The 26,271-nt window shown below is 29.6% G+C and overlaps 6 protein-coding genes across 6 annotated transcripts; 4 read left to right on the top strand and 2 right to left on the bottom strand.

Moving 5' to 3' along the window:
• Positions 1-3,542: 3,542 nt before the first annotated feature.
• LOC142597605 (uncharacterized) lies at positions 3,543-9,244 on the bottom strand. The gene is made up of 2 exons (XM_075732024.1): positions 8,915-9,244; positions 3,543-5,278 (listed from the first exon to the last, which is right to left on the bottom strand). The coding sequence occupies exon 2, from the start codon at positions 5,125-5,127 to the stop codon at positions 3,661-3,663; it is 1,467 nt and encodes a 488-aa protein (XP_075588139.1). The 5' UTR covers positions 5,128-5,278; positions 8,915-9,244; the 3' UTR covers positions 3,543-3,660.
• Positions 7,333-12,640, top strand: LOC124494297 (stress-activated protein kinase JNK-1). Its single transcript, XM_075732025.1, has 3 exons — positions 7,333-9,618; positions 9,679-10,319; positions 12,462-12,640. The coding sequence occupies exon 1, from the start codon at positions 7,435-7,437 to the stop codon at positions 8,857-8,859; it is 1,425 nt and encodes a 474-aa protein (XP_075588140.1). The 5' UTR covers positions 7,333-7,434; the 3' UTR covers positions 8,860-9,618; positions 9,679-10,319; positions 12,462-12,640.
• Positions 12,641-18,997: 6,357 nt separating this feature from the next.
• On the top strand, positions 18,998-20,233 carry LOC124493243 (uncharacterized). Its single transcript, XM_047056311.2, has 3 exons — positions 18,998-19,156; positions 19,252-19,510; positions 19,578-20,233. Exons 1-3 carry the CDS (start codon positions 19,148-19,150, stop codon positions 19,955-19,957), a joined length of 648 nt encoding a protein of 215 aa, XP_046912267.1. The 5' UTR covers positions 18,998-19,147; the 3' UTR covers positions 19,958-20,233.
• Positions 20,234-22,121: 1,888 nt separating this feature from the next.
• Positions 22,122-23,574, top strand: LOC124493776 (uncharacterized). Its single transcript, XM_047056879.2, has 3 exons — positions 22,122-22,229; positions 22,302-22,688; positions 22,751-23,574. The coding sequence occupies exons 1-3, from the start codon at positions 22,221-22,223 to the stop codon at positions 23,273-23,275; spliced, it is 921 nt and encodes a 306-aa protein (XP_046912835.2). The 5' UTR covers positions 22,122-22,220; the 3' UTR covers positions 23,276-23,574.
• Positions 23,575-23,743: 169 nt separating this feature from the next.
• LOC124493777 (uncharacterized) lies at positions 23,744-24,866 on the top strand. The gene has a single exon (XM_075732148.1). The coding sequence runs from the start codon at positions 23,744-23,746 to the stop codon at positions 24,770-24,772; it is 1,029 nt and encodes a 342-aa protein (XP_075588263.1). The 3' UTR covers positions 24,773-24,866.
• On the bottom strand, positions 24,801-26,268 carry LOC124494347 (uncharacterized). The gene has a single exon (XM_047057521.2). The coding sequence runs from the start codon at positions 26,199-26,201 to the stop codon at positions 24,801-24,803; it is 1,401 nt and encodes a 466-aa protein (XP_046913477.2). The 5' UTR covers positions 26,202-26,268.
• Positions 26,269-26,271: the final 3 nt, after the last annotated feature.

A 26,271-nucleotide genomic window follows, 5' to 3' on the forward strand; every position in this document is an offset into this window, starting at 1 on the left:
AAAATATGGGACGAAAACAATAACAAAAAATAAGATACAATTATCGATCTATCTAATTGATTTTCTTATAAAACAACGAGACAAAAACAAAATTCATCAGGAATAATTCATGATACTTATAACGTGTAATAAAAAATAATGTGAAAACGAAACGATTATCGGACATTTTCTGCGCAAATGAATTCGTTTAAATTATATTACATGGTGACCAATCGGTGACCAACAAGGATCTGTATTTATATCGTTGCCGTTGTGATCGCGCTAACCATTAAAATTGATAAAGTGATCATGAACATTGAAATCGATATATTGTTGAACGTATCTGCTGAACAATTTGTTCAATTTCAATGATAAATAATTCTGAACCATATTACCAATATTCCATGCGACATAATCCATATGATGATAATGTAAAACATTTATTTTTCAATCAGTAAGGCAGAAAATCATATTATGTTAATCATAAATATTATCATTTGTAACCATCAAATAACTAATAACTACTTCTACTATTCACAACATAATGAATTTCCGATAAAATAAAAGAATAAGTTCAAAACTCAATATGAACAATTCAACAAATTTAAATTTAGTAATAAAAAACACATGTCCACAGCTGAAACCAAGACGATTATTCGACATTGTTTGCGCGAATAGATTCAATTTGATCGAATTGCGAATCAATAATCTTTGTGATCGATTTGGACATTGTCGATTCCTTTGAAATTTAGCCAACCAGTTTATCAATTTGCGGCAGCCAATTTGATTACAGTGCGGTAGTCTAGCAACACGTGAATAAAGACAATCGGCATAAATAAAGGCCGATAGAAAAAATGTGACAATAATCCAGTTATAAATATTCATTGAATTCTGTTTACTATAGAACAGTGTACAGAATATGATTGCCAATTTAGATATCATTTCACTACAGAAAAAAACACCACTAACTGTTTGATTCAATATGAATATTTCACGAAAGAATTCATTATATTTTCTCATGAATATTAACCAGAATAATAGCCGTCGTCGATGTAATCGAATCATAATAAATTGTTTGAATTTTAAACAAAAAAATTCAATTATGAATAATAGATATTTCATTGCATCAAACAGTTGACTGATCAGCACGGCAATACGATAAGCTGTATTAAATATTAACAAGTTATACGTAATCAATGTTATGAATGAAACTTCGTCATTTAAATAAAGTGAATATAATGAATAATTAATGAAAACACCGGACATCCATGCATTCATAGACATTGTCTTGATCAATATTTTCGATATTAGATTACCATTATGAATCAAATGTGAAATATGACGACGATATCTAGTATTCAAATGATGATTATTATCATTGAAAACGTTATATTTAATAAACAATTTATTTGCATTGAAATTATATGAGAGAATCTTTCGAAATTGGTCCAACCAAAGATATTCAGTTTGAATAAATGTTAGTAATAGAAATTGATTGATTAAATCAGATCTCTGTGAATGCAATAATTTTTCAAATTCTTTCATTGTTTTCGTTAGCATTGAGCTTTGTTCGAGAACAATATGACTGATGAACAAAATGTTTATCCATGAATTCAATGTGAGCCATATTGCTCGTTGAAATGTATGATATGTCCATGGAATTCGTTGATTTTGATAATCATCCAGTGAATATTCCAGACGAAATGCATAAAATTTAAAACATTCGAAACAATCATTGATAAAATCATTGATTCGGATAAAACTATTTGGATGATAAACCAGGGGCATTCTGGATTCTTTTTCACCGCAAATTGTCGAATGATCTCGAAAAGAGAAAATGAAAAAAAATTAACAATTTTTTTCTCATTCATTTTAGTCGAAATGAAAATTTAAAAAATTAATTAAAGTAACAGTAAGGGTAGTACAATAATTACTTGAAAACAAAGACATTATTGACGTAATCAATTAATATAATAAACGACAGAAAAACGACAACAAAAATAAGATACATTATCGATCAAACTATCTAATTGATTTTCTTATAAAACAACATGACAAGAACAAAATTCATCAGGAATAATTCATGATACTTATAACGTGTAATGAAAAATACCGGACCACATGTGAAACCGAAACGATTATCGGACATTTTTTGCGCAAATGAATTCATTTGAATTATGTTGCCAATTAATCGTGGTCGCCAACCGGCGACCAACAACGATTTGGATTTATATCGTTGCCATTGTGATCGTGCTAACCATTGCATCCATTCACGGCTACCAATTTTATTATAATAAGGAAGTTGTGCAAGCAGTGAATAAAGACCATTTGCCGTCAAGAATGTTGAAAGAAAAAACAGCACAATAATTGAATTGTAAATATTCATTGAATCTTGTTTACTATAAAACAATGTACACAATATAATGCCAAATTTAGAGATGGTTTCAATGCTGAAAACAAAACCACTGATTGTTTGATTCAAAATGAATATTTCATAATTAAGTTTATCATATTTTTTCATCAATCTATACCAAAATCGATAATGTCTATAATGAAGTGATAATGAACATTGAAATCGATGTACTGTTGAACGAATCTGTTGAACAATTTGTTTAATTTGAATGATAAATAATTCAATCATGAATAACAGATAAATCATTGCATCAAACAGTTGACCAATCAGATAAATGGTACGTAATAATAGATTAATTATCAATAAGCCATAAAAAATCATTGTAAAGAATGTAATGTCATCATTTGCATAAAATGAATACAGATTATATAGGCCAAACATTACGGATACACACAATGCAACCACAATGGTTATGTCCAGTGATTTTATAATCAATTTACCAATACGTATAAAACGTGTTAAATAACGACGATATTGTGATTGAAATTTTCGATCATCAAATTGCCTATATCTAATGAATTGATCATTTGCTTTGAATTTATAGCGAAGAATTTTTCGTAATAAAATAAACCAATGATATTCAAGTATGATGAATGTAATGATTTGAAACAATAAAAGTAAATCAGATCTTTCAAAATGAAATAATTGAATAAAACTTTTCATTGCTGCCAATAACACTGGATTTGGATAAAAGAATTGATAGAAAATAAAAATAAGATTCATCCATGAATTCATTGTCAACCATATTGTACGATCAAATGTATGATATGACCATGGAATCTTATGATTCTGATAATCTTCTAATGAATATTCTAAACGGAAAACATAAAATTTAAGACATTCAAAACAATCATCTATAATATTGCCAATAATTATATAATCAGTGGATATTTGGTGGCTAAGCAACAACAACAACGAAGAAAGACCTTGAATAATAACAATTTCATTTCATTCAAGTAACGATGAATCTGCGTACTTGTGTGCGATATCAAAAGAAAAAAATTAAAAAAATAGGAAATGGCCAAGATGAATATGATTGAAATTGATTTTTATTTCAGTAAATAAGATTTCAAATTGATTTCAAATGTTTGTTTAATTTTTTTTGTGGGGGTGGGGAGGATGAGGAGAGGAAAAACATTTTTTAAATTAATTTTTTTTTTTGAAATTTTCAATTTAATGTTCAAAAGTAAATTGTGGAAACAAAAATCGACCAAGATATTAATAGAAAATAAAATCGGAGTGAAAAAAAAACAATGATTAATCGTCATTCAGGCATCAAATTTGACGTCGTGTAAACAAATTTTTTTATAAAACAAAAGAATTAACACAAAATTCATCAAGAATATTTCAATAAATTTAAATTTTGTAATAAAAAATGCCTGTCCACAGGTGAAACCAAAACGATGATTCATCGACGAAATTGTCTGTATGAATAGATTGGATTTGATTTGATTACGAATCCATAAACGGTGATTATAACGTCGTCGTGTTTGCAATTTTAATCGATTATTATTATTATCAAACCATTGTAAACGTGCCAACCAATTGAATAGATAATGGTAACCAAATTGATTGTAAGATGGAAATTTTGCCACACGCATATACAATGCATTTGAATAACAGAATGGTGATAAAAACAACAAAATGGCCAACACGCTATAAAGATTCATATGAATTTGTTGGCTATAAAATAATGTACCACAAATGAATGCCGATTTTGATATGAATTCAATATCAAGAAAAATACTACTCAATGTTTCATTTAATATTGAAGTTTCTGTGAAACATTTTACATAATTTTCAGAGAATTTTTTCCAATTTAAATTTAAATAATAATAATGGCTACGATGATTAATGTGATAATATAAAAAAAGTGTTGAACGTTTATAACAATATGATGGCCATTGTTCGATATAAACAATCGGAAACAATGACGATATATCGAAAATTATTTGTTGAAATGAAAATTTAAAAAATTCAATAATGAACAGCAAATATTTCATTGCGCCAAACAATTGTCCAATCATATAATTTGAACGCCATAATGAAATGAGTGATAATAGATGAAATATCGATAAATATGTCAGATTCATTTCACCATTTGAATAATAACAAAAACATTGATATGAAATCAAAATGAAAACTTGAAAATTCAACATAATCATTATAATAGTGAACCATTTTGCAACGAAATTAAGAAAATGAACAAATGTGCAATATTGTTGATGATATTGTGGAAACAATTGTTGTTGATCATCATCATAATCATTCATTGAATATTTTATCAATAATTTTTGTGATTTAAAATTGTAATTTAAAATCTTCTGAAATAAAACATACCATGTATGTTCTAATATAATGAAAATAATGACCAAATTGATGATAAGAAATACTGATTTTTGTATTTGAAATTGTTTTTCAAAATCCATAATCATTGCAACACTATTATCATTCAATGACCAATATACTATGGCCATCATGAAACCGATACAAATCCATGAACAAATTGTCATCCATATAGTACGATAATAGGAATGGAATTCATTCCATCGACATTGATGTTGTTCATATTGATCGGATGAATATTCTAAACGAAACACATAATATTTAATACAATCAAAACTTTTTTCCGCTATTTCATTGATGGAAACAATTCGTTGTTGATGATTGAATAGTAATAATGATGATGATGATGATAAAAATAAATATTTCTTTGCAAATTTATTGATAAACATTTTTGTTTGTTTGTTCGTTTGTTTATTTTCAAGTCATCCACATTCATTCATTCATTCATTAGCAGCAGCAGCAGCAGTGACGATATGCAAATGTAAATTGGGAATTTGTTTCTGCCTTTTTTTTGTCAATTCCAAATTGTTTGCTTGTTCTCTAAAGATCGAAAACTTTTTTTTCGAATGAAACAGAAAAAAATTAATAGGAAAAAAGTTCAAATAATTCGAATGAATAAACTTGAGAATTAATATCATCATCATCTTGTTTTGTTTTCTTGGTGCGGTGGTATCAATGACAACCAGAAAAATAAAATACCCCTGAATACATATAAAACAGACATGGCGATCAATTTTCATAATTAATAAATTGCTAATTTTTTTTTACTCAACAAAATGACATTCATGTTATACAGAATTTTTTATAAAACAAAAGAATCAATACAAAATTCATCAGGAATAATTCAATAAATTTATAACGTGTAATGAAAAACAGATGACCACAACTATAGCCAAATCGGTTATTATTTCTGGCCATAGTCTGTGAGAATAAATTCAATCTAATCATTGAATACTTTTGCCATATACGATAATGCAATGATAATGATGATTGATTCCATTGTAATGTGGCAAGATTATCGATTAATCGCCGATAAGCTAATTGATTATAATATGGAAATTGTACAACACACGAATAGATTACATTTGAATAGATGAAACCAGCCATAAATACTACACAACATAATGTATTATAGAAATTCATTTCAATTTGTTTGCTAAAGAATAAAATGCCAAAAATGATGGCAATTTTCGATATGGTTTCAATATCCAAAAATATATAACCAATCGATTGATTATGAATATTTATTTCCGTAAAAAGTTGCACATATTCTCGTTGAAAACGATAATTATGCAATATAAAACGTTGTTTTCCATATCTTTGTTGCTGTGATGGCTTGATTTGTAAAATTTTTTTCGATCGAATCTTATTAAATTCAATAATAAATAGAAGATATTTCATTGCCTGAAAGAATTGTCCAGCCATATAATTTAAACGCCATGTTGTTATCATTGACAATATGGTCATTGTAATCATCTGGATACCATTGATAAATCCAGATTCATAATAATAATAACAATAATAGATGATTAACAGGAAAATTTCAATTTCACTTGACAATAAAAAAATGTCAAAAAATTTGAAAATTGAATTTCCCATGCGAACGAAATGTGAATAAAATATTTGATTCTTTCGTTCCATATGTTGTTTGAGATCAAAATTTAGATAGTTCACGTAGAAATTGATTGATTTATATCGATATTTGAGATATTTTTGCAATGAAATAAACCATGTTGATTCAGAAATCAACAATACAATTATCAAACATGTTATTGCTAGATCCATACGTTGGACATTGAATTTTTGTTCAAAATTTTCAATTTTTATAAAAAAATCATTCGATGGCCAAAATGTTATGATTGATAGAAAAATAATTGCTATCCATGATACGGTCGTAATCCATATGGAACGATAAAATGTTTGATAATTGATTGAACATTGATGATTGATATATTGATCAATGGTAAATTCCGTTCGTAATAGATAATATTTTAAACAATCGAAACTTTTTATTAATACATCTTCACCAAATACAATTGGTTTCATTATCATTTTGTATGTTTAAATCAGTGATGACTTTTGTTTAGCTATTCGTAACGGGAACACAAATTATACCAGCAAGCAAAAATTGTTTCATATCATATCAAAAAAAAAACATGAACGGTTTGCGGTATAAATAGGGTGATGATCAGATACCATTAAAACTAATTCAATGGAAAAAGTTTTCTATCCACAGAAAAACAAACGAATTAATTTGCTTTGAATTCCCATTTCTTTACGTCAATGCATTTTATTATGAAATGAAAAATGCAATAAATTTTTGTTTTTCATTTTTTTTTTTACCAACGAATCATATTAATAAATTAAGAGTTTTTCCCCTTAGGAACAAAATCGGAAATCTGTAATCATCATTAACTCAAATTGACAAATTATCAACAGATGAAAACATAACAATGCAATCATCAAGTGAGAGATTGGTTGATAATCAAGTTGTTATTGGTAACCATTACCAATTTTTTTTTAAAGTCTAATCCTACAAAGTACGATGATGATGATGATAGTCATCATCATTATTAGTAAATAAAAATAAAATTGTGTTGTAGGTGTTTTTTTTTTAATCAACAACAATAACAACAACAACATCATCACCATCAATCATTGAATTTTCGAAAAACAAACCAAAAAAAAAAAAAAAAATGATGTCCAGTGAACAAAATGAATTTGAAAATGTAGAATTATATGATCAATTCTATGAAAGTCGACCAGCATATTGGGATGTAAATAATACAACAACATTATCATCATCATCATTATCGATTGATGATCATTATTCAATTGAAGAATTATTAAACAACAACAACAAAAGCAATGAAGAATCATTGAAAAATTATGTAATTGTTTCATTATTAGAAAATTGTCATTTACATTTGCCCAAACAATATGATGAAGTTGTTTATCTTGGTTCCGGTGAACAAAGTGTTCTTTGTGCTGCACGTGATCGTTTAACTAGAAAAATGGTTGCTATAAAAAAATTTGATCAACCATTTAAACGACCCGATTGTGCTGAACGTATGATTCGTGAATTTCGTATCCTACAATTTGTTAATCATCCAAATGTAATGAATTTATTGGATGCATTTCCAGGTAATGCACAATCGTTGGATCAATTTGAAGATGTATATCTAGTCACTGAACTAATGGATCATGATTTAACAATAATTTGTAATGATAATAAAAATCATCTTTGTCATCGTGAAATTGCTGACATTGTTTATCAAATTCTATCGGGTGTTCAATATCTTCATCGTATTGGCGTTGTTCACGGGGATCTATCACCAGCCAATATTGTTGTTCGTCGTCATCGCAATGATGGTCATTTAGAGTTGAAAATTATTGATTTTAGCCAAACACGTTCACGACAATCAATGATGATGAATGATGATCAGCGACAATTATTGTTTTCAACAAGATCATATCGTGCACCTGAAGTAATATTGAATATGGATAATTATTTTGATTATCCAATCGATATATGGTCCATTGGTTGTATAATGGCCGAACTGATTAATAAAGATGTTTTATTCAGAGGCATTAGTAATCTACATCAATGGAAACATATTGAATCTTTGCTGGGTAATCCAAAAGAAACATTCATACGAAGAATACGTTCTAGTGTAAGAAAAATTCTTAATGGTAATCGACAACAACAACGACGATCATCGGTAATTTATCGAAGAAATTTGAATCAAATTTTCAATAAAGAATTTGATTCAAACGCCAACAACAAAGACGAAGAACATAATAATGAAAAAGCAATGGATTTATTACGACGAATTCTGGTTGTTGATCCACGCGAACGTATAACCGTAGATGAAGCGTTGAAACATGAATATTTTTCGATTCGAAATTCCATATTACAACAAAATGATGAAGAACAAGAAAAAATGGAAAACATTTGTAAACAATCAATAATCGAATATCGTGAACAATCGAATAATAGTATCGATACCCTGCCAGAAAATGAACAACATAATCAATGGAAAAAATTGCTATTCGATAAAATTCGTGTGTTTCAACATAAAAATCGACAACAAATTCGTCGAACATTGAATTCAATTTGAAAAAAATGAATATATATTGATTTCATTCAAAGTGAAAATTGGAGATGAAACTTACGCGTGATGATTGGTTCAAAATGTCAGCTGGGAAAAAAATTAAAGGTCATTTTTTTCATTGATAATATTATCAAGCAAAACACAAAAAAGAACATATTGATGCAATAAACCAATCGATGATGACGAATGTGATTTTGATTGATTCAAATTTTGGAACCACCTGTGTTGATTTATGAATGATGATTGATTGATGTCGACGTGTGAAGAAAATGTTGTGTCGCACACTTGAAATTTTTGATGAGGATGATCAAAGGTTGTTTCAACAGCGAACCAATTAATGTAGTTATATGTCTAGTTGATGATGAAATGAAATAAATAAATTGGTCATAATAATCAAATTTATTCATGAACATGAAAAAACAACAAAAATAAATGTTCACAAACGTAAAAAAAAATTTCGAATGATTAGAATCAAATGTCACGTTCATAAATGACGAAACAAAATTACATTCGAATCTTTTGTTTACTTTATTTTGATATCGTTTTGGCCACGATTTTTTTCCAAGATGATGATGATCAAATTTCACTGATTGTTGTTTTTATTGTTATCTCACATAATCTTTATTTAATCTATTGTCAATTGAGATGTATGATGATCACAAAACGTGATCATTGATCGTGATTTTTATTGTTATTGTTGCGACGATAAAATCTACAGAATCTAAGAACTACAAGGCCATCATCATCATCTATCTATCTAGAAAGGTAAACATGTTGTGATTAAATCAATGTCAAACATTTCATTTTATTTTATTCATAATCTAGAGATATGGAAACATGTCGAATGAATAAATATAAAGAAAACAATACGAAATGATCATCATCTCAAATGGAACAAAATTGATAATCATATCGAATGAAAGTGAATCTAATAGTAGATTATCATAACTGTGATTCGTTCATCATTATCATCATTGTTCATCATCATAATCACTGTCACTTTGAGTGTTTATCAAAATCACAATGAGAATCATTTTTCTGTTTTTCTGTTGTCAAAACAAATCCGATATGGATCTACATGATCATCTTTGTTTTTATGTGAATCTTTCTTCCCCTACATTTCATGATTGGATTTCAAGCTAAGCATTTCTTTCATTTTCTTTAAATGTCAAGTAAATTTGTGAAATGTATTTTTGTTTCTGTCATTACGTAAATATAATGTTCTAATCGTCTTTATATAAATGATGATGAATATGTAAATGTCAAATGATATCGAAATAAACGAGAAAATTTGTCGAAAGTTATCATCACAGCATTACACTCGACCAATAAAAAAATATTGATTTGCCTTGATGATGATCAAATTTGAATCGATAAATATTTGACAGATTAATATTCACCAATAATCATCGATCCAATTCGAGTATCTGTGTGTTTGGTTTCGTCGCTAATGATGGAATATCGCAGTGATTCTCAACCTTTTTTTTTGTTGCGGCACACATTTTACGATTTCAAAATTTGGCGGCACACAAAGAAAAAGCACTGCGTAAAATAGATTATGATAATGATTTTAAATGTGCTAAATAAAATAATATATAATATGTACTACAAAAATAACAGTATGTAGTGTATTTGTTGTTAATTCGTTTATTCCAGTTCAGAATCGAGAAAATGACAAATCCAACCTAACACGATCAGTTCAGAATTCAAAATTCAAAATAAAAAAATAACAAGTCAAACTTAACACGACCAGTTCAGAATTCAAAATCAAAAAAATGGCAAATCCAAACTAACACGACTAGTTCAGAATCGAGAAAATAACAAGTCAAACTTAACACGACCAGTTCAGAATTCAAAATCAAAAAAATGACAAATCCAAACTAACACGACTAGTTCAGAATCGAGAAAATAACAAATCAAACTTAACACGACCAGTTCAGAATTCAAAATCAAAAAAATGGCAAATCCAAACTAACACGACTAGTTCAGAATCGAGAAAATAACAAGTCAAACTTAACACGACCAGTTCAGAATTCAAAATACAGAATCGAGAAAATAACAAATCCAACCTAAAACGATCAGTTCAGAATCGAGAAAATAACAAATCCAACCTAACACGATCAGTTCAGAATCGAGAAAATAACAAATCCAACCTAACACGATCAGTTCAGAATCGAGAAAATAACAAATCCAACCTAAGACGACCAGTTCAGAATTCAAAATTCAAAATAAAAAAAAATAACAAGTCAAACTTAACACGACCAGTTCAGAATTCAAAATCAAAAAAATGGCAAATCCAAACTAACACGACGAGTTCAGAATCGAGAAAATAACAAATCCAACCTAACACGAGCAGTTCAGATGGTTAGTTATTGGAATTAGTTACCAGAATTGGTTGGTTTCTATACCGTTTTTTAGATTCATTAAAAATTATTTTCAATGATGAATTGTGTTTTCCAAGATTCAGAGTTAAATAATGTTTGTTACATTTAATTAATTCGATATGTATCGGATGTTCTGCCATTGAAGATGAACTGGTCGTTTTAGTTTGGACTTGTTATTTTCTCGATTCTGAACTGGTCGTGTTAGGTTGGATTTGCCATTTTCTCGATTCTGAACTGGACGTGTTAGGTTGGATTTGTTATTTTCTGGATTTTGAATTTTGAATTCTGAACTGATCGTGTTAGGTTGGATTTGTTATTTTCTCGATTCTGAACTCTGAACTGATCGTGTTAGTTTGGATTTGTCATTTTCTCGATTCTGAACTCTGAACTGATCGTGTTAGTTTGGATTTGTCATTTTCTCGATTCTGAACTGGCCGTGTTAAGTTGGATTTGCCTTTTTCTCGATTGTGAATTTTGAATTCAGAACTGATCGTGTTAGTTTGGATTTGTTATTTTCTGGATTTTGAATTTTGAATTCTGAACTGATCGTGTTAGGTTGGATTTGTTATTTTCTCGATTCTGAACTCTGAACTGATCGTGTTAGTTTGGATTTGTCATTTTCTCGATTCTGAACTGGTCGTGTTAAGTTGGATTTGCCTTTTTCTCGATTGTGAATTTTGAATTCAGAACTGATCGTGTTAGTTTGGATTTGTTATTTTCTCGATTCTGAACTGGTCGTGTTAGGTTGGATTTGTTATTTTCTTGATTTTGTACTGATCGTGTTAGATCGGATTTGCCTTTTTCTCGATTGTGAATTTTGAATTCTGAACTGATCGTGTTAGTTTGGATTTGTTATTTTCTCGATTTTGAATTCTGAACTGGTCGTGTTAGTTTGGACTTGCCATTTCTAGAATCTAGCACTTTTTGTAAAACATTGATTAATAAAAAATTGTTTAAAGAAGAATTGCTTTTATTTGTTTGTTTAATTATACTTATTTTTCCTATGTTGGTTCCACTACAAACAATTCGCACAACTATTAATAGATATTTGACTAATCGAAGTACATGTTTTTGATTCAGGATTACCATAATATTCAAATGTATCAAAACAAAAAATATTTTCATTTTATTAAATCTAAAATTTGGCGGCACAATCTTAGAATTTGGCGGCACACAAAAGTGCCGCGGCACAGTGGTTGAGAATGACTGGAATATCGTGTATAGAATCGATTCATTATGTTTGAAAAATTCAAAGTTGAAGTCTTCAAACTGTTTTTATTTTCATATATAAATATCAAATGAATGATATACAAAGACTCACACAGATCACCTAATCATCATCAGATATATTCCAGTGAGAAATTACTACCAAGAATTAAATCATCATGATCTTTACTATTTATCGTACCAAATATATACGTATAAGTGATGTAATCAATGATTGTTTTGAATGTCTAAAATTCTACGTATTTCGGCTAGAATATTCATTAAATGAATATGAACAACGCCAGATTCCATGGACATATAAAACATTCAAACGAACAATATGGATTACATTGAATTCATGGATTAATATCTTGTTCATCAGTTATGTTGTTCTAGATCAAAATCCAATACTATCGAAATCATTAGTAACAATTGAACAATTACTTCATTTTGAACGTTCAGATTTATTGTTACAATTTCAAATATTTACGTTTATTATACTTGAAGCACTTTGGCATAAAAAGTTTCGAATGATTCTCACTTATAATTATAATGCGCATTTTATAGTGAGAAAATATGGTAATCACTTTAATGATGATCATGAAATTGAACAAAGTAATCGACGTCATTTAACCCATTTTGTACGTATTGGTAATTTGGTATCGAAAATAATGAGTTTTAATATTCTGATGGCAATGTTTGTATCTGGTGTGTTTGTTGTTTATAAATTTTTTTCATTCTATAATGCTGGCAACATTGGATTCATTGAAATGATCATTTACATTACACTATTGATTAATCTATTAATACGTTCAACATATCTAATTGGCCTGGTTTTTGATGCAATCAGATATCTATTATATGTGATGGAATTGTTTAAAATACAAATTAAACAAATGATTTTTCGTTTACAATCAACCATTCAATGTTTTCAATATTCATTATTGCCATTTTACAAACAAAGATTTACATTTTGGCCACAATTTATAAAAGAATATGACAATATTAATGCACAAATGTTCATGTTGAATCAAGCATCAAGTATGGTTTTTTTTGTTGTTGAAGCCATTTCAAAAATAGCAATCATATTCTGTACATTGTTTTATAGTAAACAGAGCGCCATGAATATATACAATACGATTATTGTATTATTTCTACTGGCTGCATTCATTTATTCGAATGGCATTTATTTATGTACAGCAAAAATACCCGATTATAATGAAATTGGCTGCAAAGAATTGATGAATTGGCTAACAAGATTTCAAATGCAGCAACAACGACGACAAGCAAATCGTGGTCGAAATTATTGGCAAGGAAATCGGTCTAGATTATTCGCCATACGTGATACGGTTCGATCAAATTTATTTGTACAACAAATGTCTCAAAATCGTTTTGGTTTCTCATGTGGTCAATTGTTTTTCATAACAAAATCTAAATTTATCGAAGTATTTTTGCTCAGTTTTGTATTGAGTTCTTTATTTTATAAAAAAATTTGTTTATAATTTCGTAATATCTATCCACACTATGGATGAATGAATTTTTGATTCAAAAAAAAAAAATGAAATTTCATCAAATTCACATTACATTCCACATTAGTAGATTTCTAAATAAAATATAGAACACCTTCATACACAAATCAAGTAAAGTTTGTGACCATGAAATTTTCATTTTTTTTTTTTTTTTTTTTTTTGAAGAAAAAAAATGATGCATCAGTTTTCGTTGTTGTTGTTGTTGGGGATATTGAGGTTGTTTTCGTTTTAAATCCGTCGTTATCGCCACACCATCATCACATTAAATCGAATCACATCACATCATGATTGAAAACAATTTTTTTTTTATTATTACATAATGGACAATGGTCATGGAATTCAATTGTTTTTTTTCACTCATAAAACACACACACACAGTGGGTGGTGGTAGTAGGATTCACACACACACACACAAACGTACGCGTAACCTTTTCAATCATTGGTGATGGTTGTGGTTGCTTTTAGAAGAAGCAACAGTATGTGGTGATGATTTTTTTTTCTCTATTCAAGATTTATTTACCATTTCAATCAATTAATTGAAGGTTAAGGGTTGCAAATAATGATGATTTGTGGGCAAAGAAAGAAAGGAAAAAAAGGAAAAAAAATCCAATTGATTGATCCATAATACTCAATGAATGACTGATATACATGGACATTTTTTTTTTTTTTTGGAAACGGAAATCTTGACTGAGGTTTAGTCCAATGTATGAATGGTTCATCATCACACACATATATGTGGAACACTTTTATTTATAAAGAGATTTGAATTGACAATTCTTGCCTGGCCAATCGATTGGTGATGATTGATTCCTCAAATGAAAAGTCAACAAATGTCAAGGTTAAATATTTGACCAAAAAAAAGAAAGATGTTGACGATTATAGAAAATTGATTTTTTTCAAAAAAAAAATCAATTTTCTCAATCAAATTAAGTTTGAAAATCTCTTTTTTATTCTTCACATGAAGATAAATTGAGAGCAAAAGAAAAAAAAATAAATAGATCATGATCGAGAGATCGAGAAATGCAGTTTGATTGATGATGAGTTTAACTGGATGATGATGATGATTGGATTTGTATTTAGCATGAAACGAAAGAAGAGAAAAACGTGTGTTTAAGATTTCATCATCCACTCATAATGACAAAAACGGAATATAGAGAGTGAAAGAGAGAGTTGAGAATTTTGATTGAAAAATTTCAATTTTCATAAATCTACAAATGAAATGAAAATAAAAAAAGTTTTTTATTGTTTTTCCCGTGTGCCGTATGAGAATATCCGGATTGGTTTCGGTTTTTTTTATTCCGCCACTCAATATATGAAGAAGAAGGAGAAAAAAAAATGTCAAACAAATGAATAAATGTCAGTGAGTGGTGGTGTAATGAATTACGAAAATTTTCGTCTCTGCAATAGAAACAGAGAAAAAAAAATCATTTTATTGATCGTTGAATCAACTTGAATGTTTTGTATAGGAATTTACCGTTCATATTATGATTGATTGATTGATTTTATCAATTATGAAAACATGATCATGTTGACCATGATTACGACGACGATGATGATGATCTCAATTGGATCAGAGAAAAAAAAAGAGAAAGAGAAAGTGGAAATTTTTTTTTTTCGTTTGATAATGATTTAATTATAGGGTTGTGTGTGTGTGTGTGTGTGTAAATGATGAGAAATTTTCCAAGCAACTATGTTTCTTGGGAATTTTTTTTTCTTGATAATCACTAAATCATTTTTAGCTGACTCTTTGAGAAACAGAAGAAGAACAAAAAAAATCATTAAATATTCAGCCAATATGATCAAAGAAGAAGGTTTTTTTTCCAAAAATTTCAAAGTCTAACGAAATTCAAAAAAAAAATTAAAAATTCACGCAATAGACAGGCTACAAAAAAAATTTCATTTTTTGATCGAATCTCAACAAAACATTGATGTTTCGTCACTTGAAACATTTTTTTTCGTATTTCTTAAAATGAAACCACCACCACCACAACAACAACAACAACCAAGGTGGACAGCAATTTTTCCCGAAATAATCATTACCGTCCATAGTAGTCGTCAAATTGACAACTAGGTTATTATCATCGACTACGACAATCGTATCTGTCATTGTATCATCATCATCATTAACACATTTTTCACGACAAAAAAAAAATTGTTACCGAAAAGAAGAAAAAAAAATGGAAAAAAAATTTTGCAATGTCGTAGCATTTGCACAATTGTTGAAATTGAAAAAATTTTTTTTTTTTAGTTTGTTTTGTTGTTCACAACTACTATGCTGCTACTGTGCTACTGTTTTTCATTTAATGACTCTATTACAACAACAACAGCAAAAAATTTTACGTCATTTTTTTTTCGTTTCTGGAAAATTTTTCTCTTGGCAGCAAATAAACGATATATATTGGAAGATTGTTTATTGCTTGTTGTTGTTGTTGTTGACATAATGATGTCATTTATGGATTGTTATTTTTTCTTCTTCAACTGCAACATATTCATCGATGTTTCATCGATCAATCATTAATGCGGGTTTGGATGGAAAATTAGATCATATTTATTTATTTATTTATCATTTTTTATATTATTAAATTTATAGCGTAATAATGATGGATAATAAAAAGTTTTTTTTTCTTTCAAAGTCAAGATTAACCAGATCGATCAATCAATCGATCGATCGATCAATTTGTATCGATTGTGTGTGCATGTTTGTGGTAATCGTTTATTACTTTTATATGTTGCTCTTGTTTTGTTTTATTGTTATTTGTTTGTGGTCAAAAAATTGGATCAAATCAATTTTTTTTCTGTGAAAAAGGTAAAAAAGTTTTCAGGGAATTTTTTTCCCTGAAAACTTTTTCCATTGGCGTTTCCCGGTAGCAAAAAAAAAATTTTTGGCCTTTTTTTTATTTAATCTAAACAAAAAATATTCCATTCACAATTAGTTTTAATCAATCAAATCACAACATTATCGAATCATCAGATAATCCGGATATGATGTGAACAGATGACATACAGATGATATAATTTCAACCTACACATTTATTTTAATTAAAAGGTGGAGAAAATGAAAATTTCATCTATAAAAAACAAACAAAAACATCTACGACATTGATGCATAAAAAAAAATAATGATCGAAAACAAAATCATCATCACAAATGATCAAGTCAATCGGAAAATGAAAATCCGGCTCATTATCACACACAAACATATGACAGTTTGATCTGTAAGAAACTGAGCAACGGGAAAAAAAATGTATGCAAATTTTAAATGAAACAAAACGATGAAAAATTCATAATCATCACGCATTAATCGTATTTTACCATTATTCATTTCAATCTTGAATCATGATAAAATTGTTTGAAATTTGAGCATTTCACGAATGAGAGAAACAAAAATCAAAATTATGATATGGAAAAAAAACAAATTTAAAAACAGCTTGCATCTTCCGGTTATTATTTTTTATTTTATTTTTTTTTTTGAACAAAAAAAAACAGAACAGAACAGAACAAAATGATTATGACACGCGTTAAGATGATCATGATGATGATGATGATGATAATTGTTCATCAAAACAAAACAAAACAAAACAACAAAAATGAAATGAAAATCATCATCATCATTGAGAAAAAGATATAAAGGCCACAACGTGTTTATTATGATGATGATGATTATGGTTATGTTTTGAAACTGGTCCATTGTTTAGACACCTATGGCGCCCTTCATTCTGTCCATCTTGACATTGGTGGTCACATACTGAATGATGACCTGGCGAATTTCTCATTTTTTTTTATTTTCAATCTAAAAATTCAAAAAAAAAAAATTTTTTTTTTGTTTTGTTCTGGATCATCATCATCATGATCTTGAGAAGAAAAAAATTTTTTTGAATTCTCTTTATTCACAAAAAAAAACAAATTAAAATGAATATAAAACCAGGGATTGAACTGAATTTTACAACAAAAGCACGCGCACACACAACAACAACAAAAAAAACACGTGCAAATTATGTGATTGGTAATAATAACGAAAATTAAAAACTTGAATGAAATGATTTGAGATTTGTTTTTTTTGTTGTTGTTCATCATCCAATTCCACTATTCATAATCCATAATAAATGACTTGATAGTGAATCAAGAAAAACTATCGGATTTAATCCGGAACACAGTCCATCAATTAATATATGACCTTTATTGATCAAGTGGGGACAAATCAATAAAAAAAAATTCGATTAACGTTATTTATGGATTTTTCTGACACTATGTTTATGGAAGGGGGGAATGAAAAAAGCTGAATTTTGTAATATAACACAAATAATTTATATATATGTGTGTGTTTTGATTGCTCTCGAAAACATCATGAATTATGGCGAGAAAAAAAAAATAGTCGAAATTGCCTAAAACGCGTGCACGACACGCGTTTGTAATTTGACCTGATGATCATCATTTTGAATCATTTCACAGTGTCTCTTTCAAATAGAAACAGAAAAAAAATTTCCATCATAAGACATTCATATGTGTCTTTGCAACACTATTCGGGATTTTGTTTATTTGCTCGATTTCTCTCTGTTCATTTCTTCACCACCACCATCATAATCATTCTCTTTGTCCGTTTTTTTTTTACCACAAGATTTTCAAGGTAAAATTGGATTTTCAATACCGTGAATGGATAATGTGTATGTGGATGATCCACCACCACTGTCATCATCATCATCATTTGACCAATTGCATATTGACCATTCAAAGACCGCCTTTTTTTGAAAAATTGAAAATTGAAAAATGAAAAAAAACGACTCATCTTCTCTACATTAGCAAGTGTGTGAATACCATCATCATTATGATGATGATGATGATAATGATGTTTCATGGATTGAGAAAATGAAGCTACACGTTTGTTGACGAAATATGTGTCTCTCTCTCACTCTCTCTCTCACACACACACACTCTACAGTTTCAACAAAATTCGGTAATAATTTTTTTTGTTGGAAAAAAGGGAAAATATCGTCTTTTTCTACCATATATAAACTGGATGATCAATGCACGATCGGTCATCATCATCATCATCATCATCATCGTCATCATTCGATCATTTTATTCGACGATCACAAATCGACTTATTCAGAATTGAAAAGTTTGAAATTCTTCATTTTTTGTTTCTGTGACTAATATCTTGACATAAATCGAACAATCATGTTCAAAGTATGTGTCTTTTGTGGATATGTTGATGGTTGTTGTGATTTTTGATTTGAATAATTTCTTCTTCTTCTGTTTTTTTTCTGGTTATATCACACTAGTATATTGTTGCCATTTCATCCATGATTGTTTGCTCTATGGCTGGAGGATATGGTGGTGGCGGTTCTTCTTCTTATGGGGGTGGAATGAGTAGTCGTGGTAGTTCTTATGGTGGTGGTGGCGGTGGTGGAGGTTATGGTGGTGGTGGAGGTTTTGGTGCCGGTGGTATGGGTGTTATCCAGGCTGCAATTCAATCCAGACATAATGTACAATTCTATGATGTTCCATCATCCGGAATGATTAATCCAACTACGATCGAAGGTCTGTATTATTTTGTTTTTGTTGGCTGAATTCTTTGATCAATTAGTATATTCTGATTTGCCTTTAGTTGGTGCACAAGCCATACCTGTGAATATGATATTTCGATCAGCATCATCGAATCTAAATGTACAACAAATGCATCAAGGTGCAGCCGGTTCTCAACAAGAATCACAATCAGAAGATGAGCCACATATATTGCGTCATACGGTGAAAAAACCGATTTATCAAATGGTCAATGAGATCATTACACCATATCGCAAAATTACACAGGAAGTTAAACCTGTACAAGAAGATATCCAAACAATTATTGCACGAATGTCCGGCGGTGGTTACGGCGGTGGTGGTGCTGGTGGAATGTCCGGCGGTGGTTACGGTGGCGGTATGTCACTTGGTGGTGGTGGTGGTTATGGAGGTAGTAGTGGTGGTGGACGAAAAGGTGGCTATTAAATGATTGATCTTAATCATTAATTCCAAAACAAAAAACAAAAAAAAAAGAAAAAAATAGATTCGAATTGAATTTCGTTTCGTATTCTGTGCTTATTTATTTATTGTCAATTTTTATCGAATCGAATCAATTTTTTATTGATGAATTTTGTTTCCTATTCTCTTGTCTTGTTGAATTTTCATATCCAATTTCGTTATAAGATGAATTCTGAATGTCCAAAGATTTTTTTTTGTTTTGTCCAAATAATTTATTCTGGTGCAAATGCAAATGTTAATTATTTATTTTGTTTTTGTTTCTGTTTTTTTTTATTGTTGAAAATTTTCATTTCAATTCTGTGACACAAATAAAAATTACGAAGAACGAAAAAAAAAATTGGAAAAAAACGGCCGATGGAAACATCTTCCTCATCATTCACATGATTACATGATGATGTTCCAGGAACTGATGATTTACTTAAAATTAAAGTTTGAATAAAAAAAAAACAAAACAAAAACAAAACTTATTAGACAAAATAACCTGTGTGTGTGTGTGTGTGTGTGCGTTTGTGTCCAAAGTCATCATCATGATGATGATTTGATTGGAACACTGAATAGAGAGAAAAAAAAACGTGTGTGGATAACGATTATAATAATAACACATAACACAACGCCTAGATGATTATTATTTGAATGGCCAAAAAAAAAATACAGTCAGTTGGTCATTGGTCAACATTCATTATAGTACGTGTTTATGTGATGCTGATGCTGATGTTGTTATTTTTTTCAATTATGAATAAAAGGCCGGAAAATAACAAAGTGTGGCACATGGTTAGTCCATATATTTTTTTTGTGTAACATTTGAGTGTGTGCATGTTGACCCCGACTAACGTAAAGATAGAGTGAAATTGACAAAAATGTCCAGAAATTTCATGGTTTTTATCATTTTTATCTTTAGATAATTGAATGATATGTGTGTGGGGGTGGCAAACGAATGGGGATAAACAAGCAAACAAAAAAAACGCCATCTTGTAGGAAAATTGTGAAAATTTTATCATTGAAAAATCAAAATTCAACTTTTTAATTATGGGGGGAAACAAAAATGACAATGACAAGATTTGAAAGAAAAAATTTAATAAAACTTCCATAACGATATTTATGAAGGGCATCATCATCGTCGTCATCATCAAGATAATCGTATTAAAAAAAAAAATTTGGAGATAAAATGAATGTCCATCAAAGTGATAATAAGATAATCTCAGTGTTTTGTTGAAATTAGCAAAAAAAAAAAATTTAAATGTCGATGATGATGATAAGATTGTCATTGCATTTTTTTCAATTTTTTTTTTCAATTTTTTCGAATAATAAAAAGATTTTAAATGTTAATTTTAGAATAAACAGAGAAAAAAACGTTTTTTGCACACAAATGCCGATAATGATCATCGTAAACAAATGACGGACAAATATCGACAAATCGATTCAAGGTTTCATTGATTTCCTGACCGAAATGGAAAATTAAAAATTTGATTATATCATCATCAACGACATTGAAAGTGAATTCATCATCAAAAAGGTTTTTGTATTTTTAATCAGAAAATCAGAAAAAAAATCTCCTTATTAAATGATTTCTTGTCATGTTTGTTCCAGAAACCATATCAGGTAAATCTGTTTTGCTGTGGTTTTAAATCAAAACAAAACAAAAAAACACACTGATTGATTTGTAATCGATAATGATCATCTATCGATGATAAAAAAAATATTGTGAAACATTTCAGAGATTATCGATTTAATTTAGAAAAAAACAAATGATGCAATTAATGAATGAGTGAGTAAAGTCAAAATCAGATCATCATCATCATGGATATCTCTGCAAGAATTTAAAGAATGAAAAACAAACTTGAATATTCGAAATTTTTTTTTTTTACTCTTTTTTTTCTGAAACGTTTACACTTACACATGTTCAATCATGATGATGATGATTATCAATCCAATCAAAAATGGATCGTTTTCTTTTTTCTTTTTTTTTTCTTTCTCATCAGACTCTATATGAAATATGTGTCTGTCCTTGCGTCTTTTATTAACAAATTTTACACTTTTTTTCTCATCATTTTTAAACGGAAAAATTGAAGAAAAAAACAAAGACAAAAAAACTGGCTTGAATTCTTGTATATAAAGTGATACAAGTATCGATAAACTAAATCAAATTCAAATTCAAATCCAAATCAAACAACAACAACAAAATTCCAACAATTTTTGTCACTGTTTGACGCTAGAAATTTTTTAAAAAAAAATGTTCAAAGTATGTTAAACTTTCAAATGTTTTTTTTAATTTGAATTTTGTTTTTTTTTTCGTTTTCTGTTTTATTTGCAGCAAATTATCGTCATTTCCGCATTTGTTTCGGTTGTGATTGCTGGTGGTTTGAAAACCGCTGGTTATGGTGCTGGCTATGGTGGTCTTATTGCATCCGGTCCCGCTCTAGCTCCTGGTTTAGCTCTTGCTGCTCCTGCTCTTGCTCCAGCTGCCTTGGTTTCCGGTCCCGCATATGCTAAAACAGCAGCTTATGCTTCTGCTCCGGCTATTGTAACGGCTGCCGTACAATCACGACATCATGTCCAATATTATGATGTTCCAACTACTCGTCAAATTACACCAATTACCATTGATGTTGGTGCCAATGTTATTCCTGTCAACATGATTTTCCGATCGGCATCATCACAATTGAATGTTGAACAAAATCATCTTAATCAAGGCGGTAGTGTAAGTAAATCTGGGATTTCATTTAATGATCGCCATAATAACCATATTATATCACACATTAGGTACAAGAAACAGCTAGTCAAGATGAACCACATATATTGCGTCATAGTGTTCAAAAACCTATTCTTCAAGAAATTAGAGAAGTCATTATTCCAATGCGACGAATCCAACAGGAAATTCAGCCAGTACAGGAAGAAGTTTCCACTTTGGTCGCTCGTGGACATCAACAAACTGTTGTTGCAGCAGCCCCTGTTGCTGCTGCTCCAGTTGTTGCCGCAGCCCCAATTGCTGCAGCCCCAGTTGTCGCCGCAGCCCCAGTTGCCCCAGTAGCTGCTGTTTCCGCTGGCCCAGCTTTAGTTGCTTCAGGTCCAGCTTTGGCTGCTGCCCCGATATCTGCTGTTTCCGCTGGCCCAGCTTTTGTTACCGGATCTGCTTTGGCTTCACCAGCTTTAATTGCTGCTGGTCCAGCTGAATTTGCTGGTACTACTACTTTGCTTGCTCAAGGTGGTCCTGGTTTTGCTTTTGGTAATGGACAATTTGCAGGAGCTGCTCCATTTTTTGCCGGTAAACTCAAATATCGTAAATAAATCGTATTGAACAAAAAAAATTCAATACTCGCACACACACACCACAAATACCAATCACCTCGAGACCTCTTCTGGATAATTGAAAGAAACAAAAAAACACCCACTCTTTCACACATCACCATCCTACACAGTTGAATTTGAATTATGAAAAAAAGCCACACGCTTACATCACAGTAAATATTGTTTTGAGCTTATTTTTGTATCCACAAATCACCGAATCAATCAATCAATTATTCAATTTTTTTTTCTTCTATTTATTCAATGAATTAAAATCAATGAAATGTATTGAATTGCGAAAATTTTTTTCTTGATTCAACATTACATTGCTAAATTGCGAGGTCGATGATTTTTCAAAAAAAAAAAAAATCATTGCAATAGATGGCGTTGAAACAAAATGAGCAACACTGTTGAATTCACACATGTGTGAAAGTTTTTTGTTTTGTTTTATTAAAATTCAATTTTTAAATAATGGATTTTCAATCCGAATTCACAAATAATGATCCAAATGGATATCAAACGATTGGCAGACAAGTGGAAATAGATTCAAATGATAATCAAAGATTAATCATTGAAGAATTGTTCGAATCAACGATGAATGCAATGGAAACGGCAATGGAAAATGAACAAAAAATACTTGAATCAAAATTGGAAATAATTGAAAAACGATTAATGAGTCGCCTGATGAATATTGAAGTTAAATTCGTACATTCCTGTCATGATATTCGATCATTGACCGATGATTTTATCGATTATCAACAACATTGTTTGAATCGTCCCAAACGTTCGGCGAACCAAAAATTAATGCCTTCAACATCATCATCATCATCATCAATTTCGGCCACAATCAATCAAGCACCGACTAAAAGACGTTCAGAACGATTATCCACTAAGCGTTTAAACGATGTTGTTGTTAATGCTGCAATCGATGATAATCAGGAATCAGATCTCTCAGGTTCTACAACAGATGATGATGAAGATGAAGATGAATATACAGCACCTAAAAATCGAAAAAAAGCAACAACAAAACAATCATTATCATGTCCAAAATGTTCATTTAAATTTGAATCTGAAGCAATATTAAATAGCCATTTAAAAACACATGTTCCTGGACGTGAACAAATATGTGAATTATGTGGTAATCTATTCACTAGAAAATCAGATCTTGATCGTCACAATCGTACCGTACATTCGGATGTTAAACGATTATTTAAATGTCAATTTTGTAATTATGCCTGTTCGTTAGAATTATCATTACAAAAACATATACTTATACATTCAAACGATCGTTTGTATGGTTGTGATCATTGTGCCAAACGTTTCTATCAGCGTCATGATCGTGATCGTCATATGCAAACACATACAAATGAAAGACCATATTATTGCAAAGATTGTAATATAAATTTTCGTCAGAAATATAATCTAAGTAGACATTTACGATCACCAAAACATCAACAACAAATACAACTACAACAACAACAACAAGAAAAAGAATCATAATAATAATAAAACAATAGATTCTCAATGATTACATGAATATTTTCTTATAAAACATAATAGTCATGACAAAATTCATTAAAAACAATTCTGTGTATTTATATTTTGTGATGAAAAACACCTGTCCACAACTGATACCGAATTGATTATTTGACATTGTCTGTGCAAATAGATTTGTTTTAATCACATTTCTTGGTAAAAGACAAATATTCTTTCGTTGCTTTTGTTGTGTTCGGCCTATCCATTGCATTATTATACGGCTACCAAGCTGATTGAAATGTGGAAATTGAGCCACTCGTGAATACAATCCATTTGTATAGATGAATGGTGCCAGAAAAAATATGACAATTATTGTATTGTATACATTCATCTGGATTTGTTTGCTGTAAAACAATATGCAGAATATAATTGCAGATTTCGATATGATTTCAATATCCAAGAAGATGCTACTAACAGTTTGATTAAATATGGCCACTTCATAATAAAGTTGAACATATTCTTTCGTGAACATTGGCCAAAATAATCGATAATTGATCGATGAGGATTTACCACAACAAGATTGTCGTAATTGCGTAATCATTCTTTTCATTCGCAATTTTAATAATTCAATAAAATATAATAAATACCGCATTACACCGAATAATTGACCAACTAAATAGTGCATACGATGTAATGAATTCGTGATTAGTATGATGAAAATGATCATAACAAACATTGATATTTCATCATTTTGATAGAATGAATGTAAACGATAAATGATTATTAGATAAAATTCGACCAAGACAATGAAAATGACAACATTCAATACATTTGATACTAGATTGCCAATTTGAACAAAACGTGTCAAATAACCACGATATTCTGGTTCCAATTCATCATCATTAAAACGGCTATATTTCATTATCAATTCGTTAACTTTAAATTTATATGTTAAAATTTCGCGAAATAAATCAAACCATAAATATTCAAGCACCGTAAATGCGAATAACAAGTGTGAAAAAACAAGATCTGATCTTTGTAAATGGAATTCTGATTCAAAATTTTGCAATACTTTCAATTCAATTCTGGTTGGATAGATGACAAAATGAGAAATGCACACGATATTCAACCAAAAACTCAATGTTAACCATATTGAACGACGAAATGTCTGATATGTCCATTTAATTCTGCGATTTTGATAATCATCTATTGAATATTCCAAACGAAATATGTAATATTTCAGATATTTGAAAAATTCATCCATTATATGGCCAATTTTTACAAATTTTTTCAACGATAATGATGATGATGGAAAAATTGTTTGTACACGTTGTATAATGATTCTCATTATAGAAGCCATGATATTGATAATCATTGGATATGTTGATTTATTTGTTTGGTTATTTACATGAGAAGAAAAATGAACGTTGAATGTTTGGCAAATTTGTTTCATTTTTTCCACACAATTCAATGGTGATGGTGGTAGTAGTTTTTTTTTTTGGTTGAATAGTTGTACTGTACTT

The sequence above is a fragment of the Dermatophagoides farinae genome, chromosome 6 (assembly GCF_024713945.1).
Source record: "Dermatophagoides farinae isolate YC_2012a chromosome 6, ASM2471394v1, whole genome shotgun sequence".
Lineage (NCBI taxonomy): Eukaryota > Metazoa > Arthropoda > Arachnida > Sarcoptiformes > Pyroglyphidae > Dermatophagoides > Dermatophagoides farinae.

Excerpts from the sequence above, each read along its gene's own strand:
- LOC142597605 (XM_075732024.1), bottom strand. The coding sequence starts at position 5,127 with ATGTTTATCAATAAATTTGCAAAGAAATATTTATTTTTATCATCATCA.
- LOC124494297 (XM_075732025.1), top strand. The coding sequence starts at position 7,435 with ATGATGTCCAGTGAACAAAATGAATTTGAAAATGTAGAATTATATGAT.
- LOC124493243 (XM_047056311.2), top strand. Across the intron at positions 19,511-19,577 it reads TAATCCAACTACGATCGAAG|TTGGTGCACAAGCCATACCT; the intron begins GTCTGTATTATT and ends ATTTGCCTTTAG.
- LOC124493776 (XM_047056879.2), top strand. Across the intron at positions 22,689-22,750 it reads ATCTTAATCAAGGCGGTAGT|GTACAAGAAACAGCTAGTCA; the intron begins GTAAGTAAATCT and ends ATCACACATTAG.
- LOC124493777 (XM_075732148.1), top strand. The coding sequence starts at position 23,744 with ATGGATTTTCAATCCGAATTCACAAATAATGATCCAAATGGATATCAA.
- LOC124494347 (XM_047057521.2), bottom strand. The coding sequence starts at position 26,201 with ATGAAACAAATTTGCCAAACATTCAACGTTCATTTTTCTTCTCATGTA.